Raw genomic sequence first — 21672 nt, 5'->3', positions numbered from 1 at the left:
AAATCTGCTCCAATAACCACTCTCTCTTCTTTAGGAACCTGCAAAACTACTTCATCTAACTCTCTGCAGAATTCTTCTTTCTCCTCCACAACACAACCTACCTGAGGAGCATAAGCACTGATGACATTCATCATCACCCCATCAATCTCTAACTTTACACAGATCACACTGTCACTTACTCGCTTTACCTCCACTACACTCTTACTAAACTCATCCTTCAGGATTACCCCTACTGCATCCTGTCTACACCATGATAGAAGAAGATATCTTTTTAGTATCGTCATAGTTAACAAAATAAAAAAATTATTAGGCTTTAACTTTTAAAGGTAGTTGTTATATAGTCGCCGTACTTAGGAAATGCATTGATATAGCCTGCTGTTTTACTTCTATTGATTCGGAATAAACCATAGAGGGCGACAGCGTGTTTTGTGCACCCTGTTGAACTAGAGAGGCGTGATCTACTTCAAAAGCGTTTCCACAAAACTGAAAGGCATCACCAAATTTCATTCACTACAAGAGTTGAGAGGTATTTTGGTCCGCCAAGTCAGTATTTTCGCCAAATCAGCCAAAGTGCTGATTTGTCCCTATCGGTATAGCCTAAATGATCCAAAGTGCATGCTATCTGATGATTTAGGTACACGACTACACGCCGTAACTTCTCGCATGTTATATATTCGTTTACTTGTGTTCCGTTTTTTTCTCCGATTGGAGCCAAGAAGATCCTGCAATGGATTTGCCGTGGCTCCTCTGTATTGTGGCAACTGTTTGTGTTTGGCTCACGTCTGCCGAGAGACACAGTGTTTTCTGGAACAGCACTAACCCAAAGTAAGTAATGCTTCTGTTTCTTTATTTGCACGGAGTTCCACTAGAGCTGGAGAAAATATAGGCTACATGCGATCTCATTTAAACTCTTCTGAAAAGAAGAGCAGTACTAGGATATGTACTACAGTGCTGATCCAATAGATGCTGCATTTGCTTACAATAATAATAAAGAAGACTTGAAGCGACTTCTTGTAACAGCAGTAACCGCCTCTGAGATTGTAGACCGCAGGGTAGTAGTAGTAGGCTGTGCCCAAGCTTTCTTACATTATACTCTTGATGGTGACTAAAGGTCAATATATGAATATGAATATAGCTTAGCACCGTTCATTAAGTATAAGGTAATAATTCGTGTAGTTTCCTTAGCGCGTGTAAAATGGACCTTTTATATTCCCATCGTGTTTCATGGGCGTCTAGCCTACTGTGTCAACAGCTGCTCCGCGCCCTAACTTTAAAGTTAAATCTAACTTTACGATAAAGTAACAATGTATCATTAGTCAAATATCAAGAGTTTCTTATTCAACAGATAACATGTGTACGACGACATTAATGTGCGTTTCTTCGTTACGAAACTTTATTTAGGCAGATCGGTTCTTTTTGGTAGACATAACTAAAGATGTGTCCCCTTGTAACGCGTAAAGATTAATGGAGATATGAGGCGTTACAGAGAATGGACCAGCCCTCTGTGAGGAGAGCCAAGTTTTGCGGCGTTAGCAGTTGTATTTTTCAGTCAGTTACACTTATATTCTAGTTCCGAACATTCAGGCCCCATAGCCTTGAGTTAAGATGATTAAGGAGGTATCCGTGACTGGGGATGCAGAGTTAAGGTAACTTGACTCTTATGGCAAACGCTGAGCCCAGAAGAAAATGGGCATGTGGGACAGGAGGCATGTTAGCCAGTGTGAGGTCAAGAAGGCAATGAGAATGAACTCCGGTCATACAGATGTGACACTTTATGAATGAGAACGGGAAAGAATATTATGGGTCCATGGGAATATAATTCTCTCTCGCTCTCTCTCAGCATTCTGCTGAGTATAATTTTGTTGCCCTTGTCTTCACTGTGGAATATCTCAATCAATCAATCAATGTGCTGTGCATAAAACATAGTGACTAAAGTGTGGACTAATGCAGACACCATAACTGAATACTCGACTATGTATGTTATAAATAAGTATAAGTCAAGTATCAGTGTGTGTGGGTGTGCGTGTTGTGTGCCTGTGTGTGTGGGTTTGAGGGTGTGCGTGTTGTGTGCCTGTGTGTGTGGGTTTGAGGGTGTGGGCATTGGGCCAGGTTGACTCCAAGGTAATCAGCGTTTGTGAGTGTAGAAAGAATCTTTCAGCCAGACGTGGATCTGTTCTTTTGACTGCGTGTGTGAGGGTGTTTCCTGTTAGACACTCCAGTCCTTGGTTGTGTTGGTGGGTGCTAGTTCTGTACTTGCTGTTCTTGCAGGTACTATCAGGTACAATTAGAACCTGGTACCTTGGTCTGTGTAGTGCAACTTTTAGCTCATCATCTGTAGAGTTGTAGTGGAGGTGGCTTGGGGGGATGGGTGTCTTGTGCCAACTTGAAATATATTTCAACAATCATTTCTGATTCACTCAGTCACTCACTCAAACATTAACCTCACTTCATTAGAAGCACCCTTTCTAAGACTGCTGAGCCCACACAGTCTTGAAATGGCTGCAAATTTTTTGTCTCGGCTATTTTTGTACAAACCTTCTACAACACAATTGCATCTTTTCTTGATCTCTTTCATTCTCACTATCTTTCTTATTTCTATACTTTTTCTTCCCTCTTCCTCCATTGTATGCTTCCTCTCCCCTACCTGTCTGTCCCTCTTCTTCAGCACCTCCAGTTCGTTCCCTTTAACTCTTTCCTCCATTTTTCTCTCCCTCTCTCTTCCTGGCCTCAGATCCGTCTGCCGTCCAGCATCTTGTCACCCCATTTTGTAGCCATCTCAACGGGGTTAATTTGGTCCTAAAGGTCTCTGTCCAGGACATTGCAGCTGGGCCAGTGCGTTTGCCGGGCTGGTTCCTGCATGTGTGTCGGTTTTTTCCCCTTGTGGTGCTTGGATCTTTTTGTTACGCGTTCCACCCAAATTAGCTGGGCTTGTATTGAGGGGTACGCAGTGAACAAAGCCAGGTTCAGTGTGACTGATTGCAGGGCAGAGTTCAAAAGAAAGATGAAGCAGTATTCTCCTCTGTCTCTCTCACTCTCACTTTTTCAGTTCAATTCATAAGCTTTATTAGCATGACCATATTTTTTTACAGTATTACCAAAGTAGTATTACAATAAAACAACATGAATGATCCTTTGTAATAATAAGGAAATTAACTCTACATTAATAATAATTAACATAGTAATCAAATGAAAGAATACCTCTTGTCTCTCTGTCATGGGTCTCTCTGAGTCTAGAACACTGATATTTTTTGCTTTTGTTTCCTTGTCACAGTCCCATTTTGCTGTGTGTGTGTGTGTGTGTGTGTGTGTGTGTGTGTGTGTGTGTGTGTGTGTGTGTGTGTGTGTGTGTGTGTGTGGGATTGAGTGCCATTCACTCTATGTAATGTGTCACTCTAACTGTCCTACCACCCCTCTCCTCTCCTGATTCATTCCCTCTCTCCTCTCCTCTCCTGATTCATTCCCTCTCTCCTATTCTCTCTCCACCTTTCACCCCATCTTACATAGACCTCTTTCCTTTTTTACATTCTTTTATGAACGCCGTCTTTTCCTTTTTCTACAAGAAGGGAGTTGGAAGAAAAGAGGTATGGGATGTCTGTCTTACCACATGGAACTGTGTAATCTGCTTGCCTTAATCTGTAGTGCAGTGCATGAGTCTTGGTGATGTCCCTGACACATGTCCAACCTGCCTGTCTAGACAGAGACATAGCAGTGTGGCTTTTACTTATCCAACTTATTTATCCAGCTTTCTAATATTGATTTGTTCTATATGATATTGGCTTAGTGTAGTGTGTTAGAAAGATTTTGATGGGCTCTTAAGGTCACATTTGATTGAGGATATGAGATTGAGCAATAGGGTGTGTGTGTGTGAGAGAGAGGGAGAGAGAGAGAGCAGGAGCGCGAGGTCAAAGTTGCTGTGTGTAGGAATGTGAGAGAGAGTTGGCATACTGACTGTGCTACTGCTGTGTGTCAGTTTCCTGGCTAGCTGTTTTCCTGGGAAAACGGTACATCCTGTACACACTGTAAACAATACTTTTCTCACACACTTGTGAACGCAAGAACCCTGTCTTACACACACAAATCAACGCATCTGCAATTACAAACCTAACTCTCTCACACTTGCTGAATGGCTGGGAATGCACCATTCTCACACAGGCAGACGAGTGTGTTTATCTCTTAGTGTATGTGTTTGTGTTTGTGTGTGCGCCCGTGCTCACACAAGCATTCACACCTGGGGGTATTCAGTTGTACAGTGATTAGTATTGTACACTAATTACTTGCAAGATGATATTGAGTGTGTGTGAGCCACAGTGGTGCAGGACTCGTTGTGAATGTTCAAATGTAAATGTTGGCCCCCTCTCCTCCTCGTTGTGCTGGTCTGTGGCCGTAGTTGGAAGCACCAGGCTGTTCCCATGTGCGCCTGCACACAACAGCCCATGCTGTTGCACATATAAGCAGCACCCCCTGCAGGTTGTCCTGGGCAATGCAAGGTATTCCAGAGTAAATCAAATCAAATCAAATATATTTGTATAGTGCTTTTCACAACACATGTTGTCACAAAGCGCTTTACAGGATTTACAAGGTTAACAATACTATGGGTCCAAATCCCTAATGAGCAAGCCAAAGGCGACAGTGGCAAGGAAAAACTCCCTATGATGGTGGGGAATAGGAAGAAACCTTGGGAGGACCAAGACTCAAAAGGGAACCCATCCTCCATTGGGCGGCCCGTTAACACACAAATTACACAAAAACAAATTATACAGATGAATACACAAGTTACAAATAAATCACACAATCAGGCTAAGTATAAGGTAACTAGAATGAAAGTTCTGGGTTATGATATTGTCACTGTAAATGTCTTGTGATGAACGCCAGGTTTTCATTCCGTGTCGGAGCGATGACACTGGTATTGTAGGCTCCAACTGCAGTGTTACTCCCCAAGTGAACCTCGGAGAAGAAAGAAGAAAGATATGTGATGTGGTAATTATGTAACAGATTATTCAAAGGCCAAACTAAACATAAGTCTTAGAGTACATCTGAGTACATCTGAATCTGATCACATCACTGGCACTGCCTTCAGTCAGCAAAGCCATGAATGCATTTATACAGCACCAAAACAATAAATAAAAATGAACATGTTCGTTTCGATGTCTGTCTCTCATCTTTTGTAGACAGCTCTCCTCTCTGTCCTGTCTTTCTCCCCTCTGTCCTGTCTTTCTCCCCTCTCTCCCCTCTGTCCTGTCTCTCTCCCCTCTGTCTTGTCTCTCTCCCCTCTGTCCTCTCTCACTGTTTGATTTTAATTTCAGTAGCGATGTCCATGGAGGTGCGATGTGGCTTATTGCTCTCTCAGCAGGACCTGGTGTTCTCTATCACGCTCATTTACCATATTAAATAGACTGTTGACCATATTCACAAAAGGCTGTTAATCACATGGCCTATCATCATGTCATAATCAGACAGACATGCAGTCATTCTATATGATTTGTGTACATTAGGCATTATGCAGTTATTGCATAATATCAACAAGGTTTTTTGTCTTTAGTCCAATAAACAGCAGTGCAGTACAGTACATGCAGTGAACACACACACAGGCAGAGTACAGGCAGTGTCTCTTTAATTTGCCAAGAGAGCTTGAATATCACTATAAAAATACAAAAGAATTAACTTCTTGTACTTCTTGTTCATTCATTCTCCACATCTCCTTGTTACTTGTGCACATCATAATTGCATTTCTCCATTTTCATGGACAATTGTCTGTTTTTTTGCATTATCAAAATGCTTATATCATATTTATCAAAATGTGTTCTACGGATTCTCTGTTTAATTGTCTTGCGCTCCATTTTTTTTTGTTACATTTTGGTAATTCATCCTAACTTGATTAAATTGTTCGCAGGTGAATCTTGGTTACAGTAAGTTACAGTACAGTTACAGTAAGAAAGGGAATTGGTGAAGGTTTAGATCAACCAATGGTCTCAACTATAGTTCAGATGTGCATCTCATGAACCTTTACTGTAATTGGCAAACATTACAATATCAAACACTGCAGTATTTTGACTGCCTTGTTCATAGGCAATGGCACACAAACTAGATATTCTGATGGCACTGACAAATTGATTGCTCTAAATATTTGCTTTTGAGGCAAAAACAAAGAATTTTGAGTGAAGTATCTGCTTTTGCAGGTTTTGCTGTTTGCACTAACTGTTTTGAGAAATGCACTAGTTGTGATGCCAATGTAAAGCATGATGTGAGAAATGAACCACACCGACTAAGAACAACTGTAATGCTACTACTTTTCCACGTATACTGTGACCGCATTACGTAAACATGTTATTCCTACATGTGATCATTTTCGTGTGTTCGTGACTTGGAATGAGAAGAATGCTAATATCCTTATCACAGCGTTTAGTCAGCTGAGGGAAGGATTCAGCCATTAGCGGGATCAGGTGTGTTCGGTGGGGGTTGGCCCTCTGCAGGGGGGTGGAGCTCCGTGACCCTAGCTAGGCACACAAGTCTAAACTGTTTTTAGCTGAGAAATGTGAACCTAACGATTACGAGGAGCAGAAATGGGAGCGACGGCGTAGCTCAAACCGACTCGTAAGGAATGTGTAGTGAAAAGAAAGAAAAACAAGATGGGTGAAAGCTGCATAACGATATTATCTTTAAAGGGAGCTGACAAGATTGTGTTTCCATGGCAACCACATGGGCAGCGTTAACTGGCACAGAGGCAGCTGGCTAACATGGCATGCCTGGCGTTCCAGGGAGCCGTTTTCTGATTGGCTGGAGGCGAGATGGGTGGGAGGGGGTGTCTGTGGGCATGGGGAGGGCCAACTCATAATGGATCACATAAAGCAAGCTTATTGAGTGGTGAAAGACAAACTGAACGAGGGAGGGAAAAGAGAGAGGACAGAGACGGATGGACAGATTTACATGAAAGAGCATCACCGGCCTGAGTTGGGGCTCTGAAGAGGGCAAGGCGCGGTGCACTGTGGCCTATAGATAGCGCCTCTCTCTGTTTTTCTCTCTCTTGCTCTTTTTCACTCTTCTCCCATGCTTGGTCCTCACTTGCATACACGTACAATATCTCAGAGCACTTCAAAGTGCGACAGTTGGCTTTAAGTGGTGGTTTTCTTTTTCTTCTTTTTTAACAGTATATTGACAGGGCGCTCAAAGCGGCTTCACTTTCATCGTGCTCTAATTGTCGGACTAAAGCATGTATCTCTGCGCCTCACTCCCTCTTTCACATGTTGGTGCTGAGTGCTTTGTGAAACGGCCTATCGAGCGTTTTCAAGGTCTTCTCCAGTGGAATGTCCCTATCAGAGTACAATGGGAGAGCTGTGGCCTCCCATCCCCCCCTCTCACCCTTTGTGCATTAGGCAGGGTCTGGTGCGGATGAATGGATCTGTGCAGGATCCTGGCAACCCAAGCTCCATAATCCAGCTGCCCCAAGTACACCGATTATCCGGCCCGGTGGCATTCCTCACCACTCACCCAGAACACACAAATTCACCATTAGTACCTTGTTACAAAAGTTCAGTTGCAGAATAAATTGGTACCAAAGCTTTAAGGCTAATTGAACGCTGACAGCAGTGGTAGGAGAGACGTGGGGCAGTCAGGGTGGGGTATTTACCATCTACACGAGGCTGAGCAGAGATGGACATTGCAATAGATTCTGGTCTGGGGTTTCACTGGCCAATACTGGTAGTGATCAGATGATATTTCTGTGTGTGTGTGCGTGTTCAAATGCACATGTGTTTTAACCATACAGGTGAATCAGGAATTAATGGATACCCACACATTTTTGTACACATTACATGCTAGTGTGTGTGTTGGGTTCTCTGCTGCTGACTCAGAACATTTCCTTAATCCCCCCCCCTCCCCCCACAGCCTCCACATTCCATTGAGTTGGAAAGCGAGAGCGGGTGAAAGAGCAGGAGAGAGAGTGAGTGAGTAAGGGAGAGGAGGGGAGAGCAGGAAAGGGGGGAGGAGGGTGTGTACGTGGGGAAGGGGGAGTGAAGAGCTTAGCCCAGCACAAAGATTAAAAGAAAGGAGATTAGCAATACAGAAGCCACAAATTCCAGTAAAAAAAAATTCCAGTTTATGAAACTGCTGAAGAAAACCCACATTTTGGCCATATCTTTACCCATGAACTTGCATATGATACATAAACACACCCCTATTTGCCCCCAAAGTTCTGCTAGTTAATATGAGAGGCTCCCTTTTACTCCAGCTAACTGCTGTTCACTAAATTGAGAAGAGTAAATAGAGTTGAAAAATATAGATTAATAGAATAAGATGTTTCATGTTAGCACATGATTTTACTGTTGATATGTTTTTTTCCAAGGCATAGAGAAAGGAGAACACAAACCATAGACAGTTCTTGAGCTTTGCAGGGTTAGCCATGCTAAGAGATTAGTTTTGTGTGTGTGTGTGTGTGTGTGTGTGTGTGTGTGTGTGTGTGTGTGTGTGTGTGTGTGTCTGACTCATTTAAAGTCAGAAAGTGAAAGAGCTCACTGTATGACTAAGCCCATTGATGAAGTAACTGTAAGACTCCGATTGACGCTTGCTAGCCCAGAGAAGAGCAGCTGACCCCTTGCAGAGTGATTGACCCCCATCCCCCTGTCTCTGTCTCCCCTCTGACTCCTAGCCCTCGGGGGCTGAGGTGGGGCAACATAATTGCCCTCTACTGGGGCCACTTTAATACTTTCCTTTGTATTTTAATTGCCCCCCCTCTGATCCTCTTTTGATGAGCACATTGGGGCCATACCGCAAACAGCTTTTAATCAGAGCTTTTAATGGTGGGTGTGTGTGACAAGTGTTCTCAAGAATCAGCAGACTGTGACAAACATGCCGGACAGCAGTGGGGTGCTACTCTTTGAAACAGTAAAGTCAGCTTTGTGACTGGCCTGTCTAATGAACAACCTTATTTCACTGCAGTTTGTTTCAGCTTCAGCTCTGTTCAGTACTTTCTGGAAAGGTACCATGCTGGCAATATGAGAGACTTCTTCTGGAGTTTTGCTTCCTCATCTCTGTTGTGCATGTGTGTGTGTGTGTGTGAGGGGGGGGGGGGGGATTACACGTGTGTTTGTGTTGTCTGTAATGAACTGAAGCACTAGGCCAATTAAAAGCCCAGTATGGGTGGAGGCAATTTAGTGAGGTCTGTCCAGGTGGTCCATAATCAACACGGAACACACACATTGATCATTAGTCTAGCTTGTCACAAAGACACATACACTGAGGAAATAAAGTGGCAAAATGCCACTGAATTTATCAGCTACACATGGGAGCAGGTGTGTGTGTGTGTGTGTGTGTGTGTGTGTGTGTGTGTGTGTGTGTGTGTGTGTGTGTGTGTGTGTGTGTGTGTGTGTGTGTGTGTGTGTGTGTGTGTGTGCGCGCGCATGCGTGTGTGTGTGTGTTTGGTGCTGGAACACACTCGCACAGAGAAAATTTCAATTTCTACACTTGCTGTAAATATTTAACCATCTATCTACAGGTTCACCCTACCTGGAAAACCTGGTCCAGAAATGTATTTTAATGGTTTTAATGCTTTTAAGACACACCCAATCCCGTTAGCCCACAACGTGGAGAAACACACAGGCAGAAACAAAGAGTTTTAAAAGAATGGAAAGTAGCCTAACCTGCACAACATTTCTAAGTGCAGCTTGGAGACCCATTAAGTTCTTGTTATCTGCTGTCTGATCTCAGACCAGCTCCAAATTTATATGATGCTGAGATTATAGCATTCTGGGCACTTTAGTGCAGGAGAGGGCTGCTCTGGAGTCAGTGACTGTTAGATATTAATGGGGAAGAAGTGGGCAAGAGAAGGCAGATTGACATTGACGATCCACCAGAGGGCCCAGCTGGGGCTGATGGGTAATGGGGTGAAAAGACAGATGTATGGACAAATGAGGATTGCAGAGAAAGGTCGCGGTGGGGGTGGGGTTAGTTTTTAAAGGTCGTGGTGGGGGTGGGGTTAGTTTTTAAAGCTATGGTCAGGATTTACTGAAAGTACATACCATGTTTGTTTGTGTACTGTTCTTGTTAAATAATTCCAGGGGTTTAATAATTCAACCCAATAATCCAAATACTGGTATGCTCCAAAAATTCTTCCTAAAAACAGAAATGCTGTAGGTTGTTGTAACTGAACAGCCTGCAGTTAGCATGATGGCACATGACATGGTGCCAGCTGAAGGCTCGTTAGCCGCCATGATTTGCTCCTGGTGTTCCATTTACAGGTGCTTGTGGTTAAAGAGTGACAGTGGTCACGAGGTCAGGTCTTCTCGGCGTAGGAGATAAGCGCCATGGTGGTAACCCAGGAAACAATTGGGCGCTTTACTACGGTGCGTAAACATCCCATCAGAGTTGGACATGTGCCAAGACGTGAGGTGGTGTAGAGGTTACAGAGGGCTATGTTAACGATCCTGCACACACTATTCCTGATTTTGCTGGCTGTCGCAAATTTTTCACTTGAAGTCCCAGCCTATGGTCGCAGTGGTCTTCCGTCGTTTGGCCTAATGATAGGGACATGTGTGCATACACTCTCTCTCTCTCTCTCTCTCTCTCTCTCTCTCTCTCAGGAGCTGGGGGATGGAGGGGTGAGAGCTAATGAGGCCGTGGGGCTGGTAGAGGTGTGCAACGAGGGTGGAGGGAATGGTGGAGGAGAGGAGTGGCAGACAGCCAGGCTGCAGCCTCCCTCTGTGTGTGTTACACGAAAGAGTTAGTGTTAGACAGCTGGTGTGAGGATTTACTCATGGGCCTTCCTTCTTTTTTTCGATGAATGTGAAGCTCTCTGCTGTCATTTCGCCAAGTTCCACTATACCATATTAGTGGATCAACCTTACCTTCTTTCTCCACCAGGTTCCAGTGGGGCGACTATGCAGTGGAGGTACATCTCAATGACTATCTGGACATTGTGTGCCCACACTACCCGCTGGGTGAGGTGCCGTCACAGGATGCTGAACGCTACGTGCTCTACATGGTGGAGCGAGGAGACTACGAGTCCTGCCGGCCCCAGTCTTACGAGCAGCTGCGCTGGGAGTGCGATCACCCATTCGCGCCCCATGCCCCTGAGAAGTTCTCTGAGAAGTTCCAGCGCTTCACGCCCTTCACACTGGGCAAGGAGTTCCGCCCGGGCGAGAGCTATTACTACATCTGTGAGTAAAGCACCGTGACCTGATCCATTAACGGGAACATCAGGGTGGGGCCAGTGGGACGGTCAGCTCTGTTACCCTCCCACATGCTTCTGAACACACATTGGCCACAAGATTAAGTGATGAGGGTGGAGGTGGCGTGCACTTTGTCTCAGGAGTACCGTCTATGTAGCTGATGCTCCAGTTAAAGTATCAGTCAGCTCTAAGCAGCCTCTCACCATGTCTGTAATGACATACTTCATTATGAAGCCACGCTGTGTTCTCTTGGCCTTCCTGTATGCCACACACACCAAACTATATCATAACAAAGAGAATGCACAATAACTAGTGCTCAGCCCAAAGTCGAACCCATGCAACCTTTATTTTGACAATATTAATGCACCTCTATAAATAGTGGGGATGATTTAGCCTTGTGTATTAGAATGAGCAATGAAACTATGTAAAGCATCTTTAATGTCCCACTGGGCATTTACGCTACTCTAGGTTCTTGGGAATGAGGCCAAGGAGAAATTGGGGATTAGACCACACAGTACTATAATAGAGGGTATGTCAGGCTAGTGCTGGGCAGTATACCGGTTCGCACCAAAAACCGGTGTTTATTTTTGTTATAAGAATTTTTCATATACCGGCCACACTGGTTTTGAATAGCCTAAACGTGTCCGGAACGCAGCACGGTCGTTAATTGTTTCTCACAGGATGCTTTTTATTGCTGTGCCGCTAAGTACACATGCAACAGAGAGCAAATCCAGCTTGCTGAAAACGAGGGACGTTCTGAACCACAAATTCTACCAAACATTGAAATAAAAGCTGATGCCTCAAAGGAACTTTTGCCAAAGAAAGGAGCCGTGTCTGTTGTGAGGAAGTACCGTGTTTTCTCGACTATACAGCACACCTCAATATAAGCTGCACCTACAAAGTAAAAAAAAAAAATTGAATGTTTTATATGCTGCACTGGGCTAAAAGCCGAATATATCTATTGAACTGAATACATTTAACTGAACTGATCAGTTTCTGAACAGTGCCTGTAGCATTTCATGTGTGACAGTTTTGGCTTTCAGCCGGTGTTGTCGAATTCTGACTCCCCTTGTTTATCCGCATAAAGACGCTACAGATTATATTGTCAATGTATGTTTCTATGCATAAATAAGAGCTAGACTTTAATTATCCATCACAGCAAATGGCACGATATTATCTATGTCCAAAGACACTGTCTCAAGGGTGTTAATTATTTTAAATAAAATACACTCTAGGTAGCTTAAGAAACTGGATTAGAGCTAAAGCCATTAGCTTAGCCTCAAATTAATGCAGTCTTTTCCCTCCTTCGTTGGTTCTTTCATGTGCCCTTTAATGTTTTCTACCTGTCTTCTGACCCAATAGCTAACCCTCTACACCACCATGGACAGGCATGTATGAAGCTGAGGGTGGATGTGGTGCCCAGTGATGGTGAGTGACACTGCTCATTAGGGTTTCAACCTAATGGACGAAAGATTTGTGAGATTGTGGTGCGAAGTTCTTTTCTATAATGTTTTGTTTCTCTGTTCAGGATCTCAAGAAGCTAGGGTTGGACCAGGTAGAGGAACCAAAGCTGGAACTGGAGGAGCTCATACTCCCTCCAACAGGTTGCCAGCAGGTACATATGCCTCTAGTCATTTTTCAAACTATGGTAAACTTGCTTTGGTTTGAAGGCTACTTAAAAAATGCTTTTAGAACCACTTGGGTGGATCTGTAAGGTTTTGGTGTGTCTCCATTACAGATGATCCTGTCGTAGACCTGCCAGAGGTCCAGAAGAGTATGCGAAGGAACTCTGCACTAACCCTACTGCCTGCTCTTACAGCTCTGCTCTCTGTACAGATGCTGCTGTTCTTGCAGTGAAATAATTTAAAGGACCACATCACAGTGGACTTGTCTCAAAGACTTGATGGTGCTCTGTGTTGGCTAAAACACACAGGAGTTCTCAAAAGTCCAGTGCCACTAGGGACAGGAACACAAGTGCTCTCCAGTGCTGTCCAAACTGAAACACTTCACTGGATTTGGGGGGTTGGCTGAATATCTTTGTGTCTTACCTATTACATCTGAGGAAAAAGAACCGACAGTATACAGGTAAAATTAAGGGACTATTTTCATTTGGTAAGGATGCTCTGAAAGGGAGGTAAAGGGAATTTCTCTGACATGTCCCATCTTTTTTTAAATATGGATCTTTTTAACAAATCTAAACCATGGGAAAAGTCGATACAGGAGCAATGAAACTCGAGCCAATGGCAAAACAAACGGAGAAGTCTACGAACGGCATGTGAACAAAGGCAACGTTGGAAGATAATGGGACACAAGTCCGTGATATCAGGAACCAAAGGCCCACTGAGCTTCACATAAAGCTACAGAGATCCTTTCTGTTATTACCTGGCTTTGTTGTTATTCCAGCAGGACCTCCCCCATGTAGCAACAGAGGAACAGCGTCTGTCTTCATAGGATTGAGCCTCAGTTCTAAATGTGCTGACCCCAGCAATAAATGGAAGGACCACAGGACAGACACCAGTGCTACCGTTTACCATCCGCTCATTCTACCACAGACAAGCTCGGTCTGGCACAGCAGACATGACCTGTTTTACTTTTGTGGGTTTTTTAATAAAGTAAGTTATGAAATGTGATGTTTACTGCTAGATAGCAAGCATTCCCCTAAGACAGGGGTGGCCAACCCGCCAGAGACCTAGAGCCATTTTTTGTACTGTGTAACGGCAAAGAGCCACATCATGCATTGGCGAGTGTAAGTCGTTGAGCGGGGGGTGGCGAGTGTAAGTTGTCGAGCGGGGGGGGGGGGGGGGGGGGGGGGGTTAAATTATTAGCTGTGAAGACAGTCAAATGCGTGTTTTCCACTACGGCGATTTTAAAAGTATTAACAGCTCGCTAGGCTTGTAAACAAACCGCGCACCACGGAAATGTAGCAGTGTGTCGCCCCGTTAGTGCAGGTGAGCCCGCGGACCGGCTGGGGAGCCGCGGGTTGGCTACCCCTGCCCTAAGAGAATGAAAATGTGTAAATGTGAGAATGAAGGAAGAGGAGGAAAAAGAGACAACAGGAAGAAATCTTGTTGATTAGCCAAATACACAGATTTCCCAATTGTGTGTGTGTGTGTGTGTGTGTGTGTGTGTGTGTGTGTGTGTGTGTGTGTGTACCATAGGGTAGAGGCGGTAGAGCAGGTGTGTGTGTGTGTGTGCGCGCGCGCGCGCGTGTGTTAGTGGTGGAGCAGGGGTGGGCTGGCCTACCCAGTTTGGACATTTGCATGCACACACATGTGCGGCTCCATAATGTACTAAACAAAGTACAATAAAGGACCAAATAATTTTGTCTCAGGTTCCTACATCCATTTGACATACAAAAAATTGAAATAGCCAGCATGTAATCTAGTAGATTTATGAATGAATAATTCAAGTATGATACTTCAACATGAAATGGTCTTCCCAAACCTGTTATTTCACAACACACTTCTCCAAAAGTAAAGCACTACACACTCAAGCCGACAACACAGCCTCCTGTGTAGCTGTTGTAGCAAAGTTCTTGAAGGGGTGTTAATACAATCCAGATAACTGTCCATGCATTCCTTCAATTCGTTTTTCTTCATACCTTTATTTTGTAAAATAAATAAAGTAAATTTGTTATGTAAAATGTATATTATGTATATATAGATGATTATATTAAAAGTGATAAATGTGAAATTCCCATGTGAAATAAATATTTTTGGAAAATGATTTTCAGTTCTTTCCTCTGTGCTTTATAACATCCCAGTGCCATGCCCTAACCCTTCACACACATACGCACTTATGCAAACAAGGCTTCCCGCATTATGGTCACACATTTAGATGGTATCAGTTCTCACTCGTTACAATGTAAAACATGAGCAATTCTCACGCTCAGGCAGACTCTGAACGTCCCTGGTGTTTGACTCACATTTATCAGATTTTGGGTTCCCTTTCAGCCATTGACAGGAAGCTTTAACAATAGCTAGCAAATGGAGGTGTTTTGCCTGCGTCTGTGTGCAGAAGTGCGTTTGGGTGTGTTTATGCGGCTGGGACATTTTGCCACAGGTGTGGCTCTTCTTTTATGTGCTACCTGAAGCCAGACCTTTGAGGCTTTCTTGGAGCCTTTCACTCGTGTTCTCGTGTTCCTTCATTTCTCCAGCTAGCCCGTTTGCTAACCTTCATGTTGGACCTTTTTCCCCCAAACTCCAATAACCTGTTTTGCTGTGTCTTCGTCCTCTCCTGCCCCTTTTCTCCCTCTCTCTTTCCCCCATATCTCATTCCTCTCATTTCATGGCCTGTCTTGTCTGCCCTGTTATTTCTCCCTCTCCTTGTTCTTCCACTCTTCCTCCAGCTCATCTCCACATACCTGCTGCTCTTCTTTCTTCTTTTGCTTTTTACATCCATGACAGTCAAAGCAGCCGTCACGCTGCCAGCTGCAGCCTTGTTGCCATAGCTCCACCCCTTGTGTTTTCACAGCACCCCCAAACCCCCATCTGCAGTTGTAAATCTGCAACTAGAACCGCTTGACCTCCACGAAAAGGCCCAGGCCAGTTCAGAGGTGATGGGGAGCCATCCGTCGGAGAACCCCCTCTTCTCATGGGGACCGCAAAAGAGCCTCCAAGCAACTGATCAGAAGTTGCTAAGCCAAGAGGTGGAAGAGGAACTCTGATGCTCCCAGAGTCTGGAGACAAACACGAACACTTTAAGAGAGTCCTGAGCAAGGTGGGCAGTGAGAGGTAGTGTGAGGTCACTAGTGTGAGGTAGCGTGATGTAGTGTGAGGTAGTGTGATGTAGTGTGAGGTAGTGTGATGTAGTGTGAGGTCACTAGTGAGAGGTAGTGTGAGGTAGTGAGAGGTAGTGTGATGTAGTGTGAGGTGTGATGTAGTGAGATGTAGTGTGATGTAGTGAGAGGTAGTGTGATGTAGTGGGATGTAGTGTGAGGTAGTGTGATGTGAGGTTACTAGTGAGAGGTAGTGTGATGTAGTGAGAGGTAGTGTGATGTAGTGTGAGGTAGTGTGAGGTAGTGTGATGTAGTGAGAGGTAATGTGAGGTAGTGGGATGTAGTGTGAGGTCACTAGTGAGAGGTAGTGTGATGTAGTGTGAGGTAATGTGATGCAGTGTGATGTAGTGAGAGGTAGTGTGATGTAGTGAGGTAGTGTGATGTAATGTGAGGTAGTGTGATGTAGTGAGAGGTAGTGTGAGGTAGTGTGAGGTAGTGTGATGTAGTGTGATGTAGTGAGAGGTAGTGAGAGGTAGTGTGATGTAGTGTGATGTAGTGTGAGGTAGTGCGAGGTAGTGCAATGTAGTGCGAGGTAGTGCGAGGTAGTGTGAGGTAATGTGATGTAGTGTGAGGTAATGTGAGGTAGTGAGAGGTAGTGTGAGGTAGTGAGAGGTAGTGTGATGTAGGGAGAGATAGTGAGAGGTAGTGTGATGTAGTGCGAGGTAGTGTGATGTAGTGAGAGGTAGTGTGATGTAGTGTGAGCTAATGTGATGTAGTGTGAGGTAGTGAGAGGTAATGTGAGGTAGTGTGATGTAGTGAGAGGTAGTGTGATGTAGTGTGAGGTAGTGTGATGTAGTGAGAGGTAGTGTGATGTAGTGTGAGGTAGTGTGATGTAATGTGATGTAGTGAGAGGTAGTGTGATGTACTGCGAGGTAGTGAGAGGTAGTGTGAGGTAGTGTGATGTAGTGTGAGGTAGTGTGATGTAGTGAGAGTTAGTGTGATGTAGTGCGAGGTAGTGAGATGTAGTGCAAGGTAGTGTGATGTAGTGCGAGGTAATGTGATGTAGTGCGAGGTAATGTGATGTAGTGTGAGGTAGTGAGAGGTAGTGTGATGTAGTGTGAGGTAGTGTGAGGTAGTGTGATGTAGTGTGATGTAGTGAGAGGTACTGTGATGTAGTGAGAGGTAGTGTGATGTAGTGAGAGGTAGTGTGATGTAGTGTGATGTAGTGTGATGTAGTGAGAGGTAGTGAGAAGTAGTGTGATGTAGTGAGAGGTAGTGTGATGTAGTGAGAGGTAGTGTGATGTAGTGTGATGTAGTGTGAGGTAGTGAGAGGTAATGTGATGTAGTGAGAGGTTGTGTGATGTACTGCGAGGTAGTGTGATGTAGTGAGAGGTAGTGTGATGTAGTGTGAGGTAGTGTGAGGTAGTGTGATGTAGTGAGAGGTAGTGTGATGTAGTGTGATGTAGTGAGATGTAGTGAGAGGTAGTGTGATGTAGTGAGAGGTAGTGTGATGTAGTGTGAGGTAGTGTGATATAGTGAGATGTAGTGTGAGGTAGTGTGATATAGTGAGAGGTAATGTGATGTAGTGTGAGGTAGTGTGATGTAGTGAGAGGTAATGTGATGTAGTGAGATGTAGTGTGAGGTAGTGTGATATAGTGAGAGGTAGTGTGAGGTAGTGTGATGTGGGGGGTGCCCAACCCTCACATGCACTGCTAAACCTGATAATGAACTAACAAGTTGAATCGTGTGTTTAAGCACATTAATCACTAAACTGGAGGGATCCGGCTACCCTTGGGCTGGAGACGGGCACTCCCATATAGGTGCTGGCTAAATCCCTCAAAATTAAACATTTCCAAGATTATACATACCAAATATGTATATATTTGATTTACATTGATAATTTTTTGTTATTTTGTTCTCAATGCATTCCACTATGTAATAAAAGATTTACAACTGGAATATTTTATTGAGATCTAGGATGTGTTAATCTAGGATGTGTGTTATGTTTGTGTTCTCATTGTTTTTTTGAGCAGTATATATACACTGCTCAAAAAATAAAGGGAACACTTAAACAACACAATCAAATATATGGAATAGACAACAGGTAGAAATGAGAGGCAATTAGCAAGACCCCCCCTATAAAGGAGTGGTTCTGCAGGTGGGGACCACAGACCGCTTCTCAGTACCCATGCTTTCTGGCTGATGTTTTGGTCACTTTTGAATGTTGGTGGTCCTTTCACACTCGTGGTAGCATGAGATGGACTCTACAACCCACACAAGTGGCTCAGGTAGTGCAGCTCATCCAGGATGGCACATCAATGCGAGCTGTGGCAAGAAGGTTTGCTGTGTCTGTCAGCGTAGTGTCCAGAGGCTGGAGGCGCTACCAGGAGACAGGCCAGTACACCAGGAGACGTGGAGGAGGCCGTAGGAGGGCAACAACCCAGCAGCAGGACCGCTACCTCCGCCTTTGTGCAAGAAGGAACAGGGGGAGCACTGCCAGAGCCCTGCAAAATGACCTCCAGCAGGCCACAAATGTGCATGTGTCTGCACAAACGGTTAGAAACCGACTCCATGAGGATGGTATGAGGGCCCGACGTCCACAGATGGGGGTTGTGCTCACAGCCCAACACCATGCAGGACGTTTGGCATTTGCCAGAGAACACCAGGATTGGCAAATTCGCCACTGGCGCCTTGTGCTCTTCACAGATGAAAGCAGGTTCACACTGAGCACGTGACAGACGTGACAGAGTCTGGAGACGCCGTGGAGAGCGATCTGCTGCCTGCAACATCCTTCAGCATGACCGGTTTGGCAGTGGGTCAGTAATGGTGTGGGGTGGCATTTCTTTAGAGGGCCGCACAGCCCTCCATGTGCTCACCAGAGGTAGCCTGACTGCCATTAGGTACTTAGATGAGATCCTCAGACCCCTTGTGAGACCATATGCTGGTGCGGTTGGCCCTGGGTTCCTCCTAATGCATGACAATGCTAGACCTCATGTGGCTGGAGTGTGTCAGCAGTTCCTGCAAGATGAAGGCATTGAAGCTATGGACTGGCCCGCCCATTCCCCAGACCTGAATCTGATTGAGCACATCATGTCTCGCTCCATCCACCAACGTCACGTTGCACCACAGACTGTCCAGGAGTTGGCGGATGCTTTACTCCAGGTCTGGGAGGAGATCCCTCAGAAGACCATCCGCCACCTCATCAGGAGCATGCCCAGGCGTTGTAGGGAGGTCATACAGGCACGTGGAGGCCACACACAATACTGAGCCTCATTTTGACTTGTTTTAAGGACAGTACATCAAAGTTGGATCAGCCTGTAGTGTGTTTTTCCACTTTAATTTTGTGTGTGGCTACAAATCCAGGCCTCCATTGATTAATAAATTTGATTTCCATTAATGATTTTTGTGTGATTTTGTTGTCAGCACATTCTACTTTGTACAGAACAAAGTATTCAATGAGAATATTTCATTCATTCAAATCTAGGATGTGTTATTTGAGCGTTCCCTTTATTTTTTTGAGCATATATATAATGTGTGAGCAGAATGTATAGCAAGTCTAGTATATTTGGAATGTAGTGGATGTAAGATGTAAAGGAATGTCAACAGCCGCAGTATGTTAAATTAAAAAGTAATCGGTTTTGAGGATTCTGGTGCTAATTGGATGAAGAATATATTATATTACTCAATTATATATGCAATGTTTATCTACATGTCACAGCACTCAGTGTTTGCGTCCATTTCTTGACCCTCAAATCTGGGTTGGCTCCAAGTTTCAGCTTTGTAACCTCAACGAGTTCTGCTGAATTTTACTGTTTTACATTATAATAGCTCCAGGGAATTTCATGCACTTACAAAAACAGCACTCCATATTCTCTCTCTAAAATAAGACACTGAAGTCCACTGTGCAGAAACCATCAGAATTCCTGCTTTCTTCCCGAGTTCCTAATTCTCCTTTTTTGTCTTACACCTCTGTTACATTCTGAGCATTCTTGGTGTGCTCACATGACACAGGCCTATTCAGTATATCAAACACATCTATACCCACACATTAGGATAAATATGTTGAGCTCATGTCCATAATCCATGAAAAAACTAGGAGTGAATGAATTAATACACTTTACATACTTTAAATGCCAAACAAATGAACCCTGAATAAATGTGTCAATGTAGCTCTACAATGTATTTTACTGTTCTATTTGTGAAACCAGAATTTACAGAAAATAGAGACAAACATGGTTAGCTTTGCCATCATAGTAATTAAATGTATGAAAGGATTTCACAACCTCAAAACCGTTTTCTCATGTTGTAACAAGTCATAAAACAACGAGGTCTTTGAAATAAAGTGTTAGTCAGTTTCCTCTTGCGAGTTGATGCAAATGCTGAGGGTTGTTGTCCATGTGTTCTTGATTGAGCCAGCAAAAATTCATGTGGTATTAGTCATAGGCCTTCCCCAGTTCATCCTTACACATAGTACAATGTGAAATGACTGAATAACTGCTCAGCAACATGTCATGATAAACATGATAAACAGCCGGAAGTGGAGGGTGAAACCAGCGATCATCTGGTCATCTAAAATTAAGATCAAGTACACTTGATAAGTTCCATTTATTTTTCTTGTATTAAATCCCAATTTCCCCCACTCACACAATTTTATGATAGCAGGGAAGAAAGCAGTACCTGCTGATCTGAGATCAGAGTTGACTTTGAGTTCTGATTGCTAGCAATGCTCTTTTGGCAAGGTGAAATGGATCCGAGAACTGTACTTTGTGACAGCATGGAAAGAAGTCTCAGTTTTTAACACAAAAGTCATATGACACTCTGGCATGTACAGGGGTTTGTATATGTGAGACATACTTGGGGCAAGAAATGTAAGAACATTTTCACTTGAGTATGTGATATTGTTTAAAAGATATAATGCCAAACTAAGACACACAATACCAAGCCAGCATCATCACAAATATTATAACCCCAACTCATAATCACGCTATATATAAAACAAAAAATGTCAAAAAAAAAAACTGTAAGAGATCAGGGGCAGCTGTGGTACAGTTCTAGACATGTTTGGGGAATGGGGGTTGAAATAAGGACCAAAATTAATGCTCATAAAGTTCAATATAAATTAACCAGGACATTCTACTTCCAAAACCGACTACTAGTCTTATATTGTAACCAAACTCTCATTTTAGCTTCAAATAATAAGGCAAACCATTAATAATCTCCAATGGGACATTTAGATAAGGAACACACAACTGTCCACAGACATTTTTGAGATGTGCAAAAATGGTTATTGCCACACTGATTTGTGAAGAAAAAAAAACAAAGCCAGGCAAACTGCCAAAATGCAGTAAGGCTTAAAGAATATTAACATTTACCACACCCATGGGAGGCTACGCTACCTTTACTAAGTATGAATGGAAGTGTAATGAAGGAATGGAAATATGAAGCCTGCATGATTTGAGGTTTTTGCATTTTAACATAGAAGCGAACCACATCATCTGCAACAAGATGTTTAATGACTTCCATGATACAAATGAGATCAGGAAGCTGAAGGCCCAGTGCAGGAGCTACTGGATACTCACACAGACCTTATTTTGGCCAACCGCTCTAAGATCTGTTATGAGATCCACACCTTGCTAACAGATGTTAGTAAAACTTATTTTTCTTTTTTAACTTAAAAAGAAAGGTTACCTGAAATGTTCAACTTTGTGGGTATGTTTGAGGAGTCAACCATCCGTGCTGTCCTGTCACACAGAGTGGTTTCAAAGCCTTCTCTTAGCTATTTCAGGCCTGGGATTT

At 43.8% G+C, this 21672-nt stretch overlaps 1 protein-coding gene across 1 annotated transcript; it reads left to right on the top strand.

The window, feature by feature from the left end:
- Window positions 1–475: 475 nt before the first annotated feature.
- efna1a (ephrin-A1a) lies at window positions 476–13946 on the top strand. The gene is made up of 5 exons (XM_077008132.1): window positions 476–825; window positions 10852–11147; window positions 12522–12587; window positions 12688–12774; window positions 12898–13946. Exons 1-5 carry the CDS (start codon window positions 728–730, stop codon window positions 13014–13016), a joined length of 666 nt encoding a protein of 221 aa, XP_076864247.1. The 5' UTR covers window positions 476–727; the 3' UTR covers window positions 13017–13946.
- The last annotated feature ends 7726 nt before the right edge of the window (window positions 13947–21672 follow it).

Source organism: Brachyhypopomus gauderio, chromosome 6, assembly GCF_052324685.1.
Source record: "Brachyhypopomus gauderio isolate BG-103 chromosome 6, BGAUD_0.2, whole genome shotgun sequence".
Taxonomy (NCBI): Eukaryota; Metazoa; Chordata; class Actinopteri; order Gymnotiformes; family Hypopomidae; genus Brachyhypopomus; species Brachyhypopomus gauderio.
The sequence above is the reverse complement of the archived record's forward strand: the minus strand, read 5'-3'. Positions and strand labels throughout refer to the sequence as shown.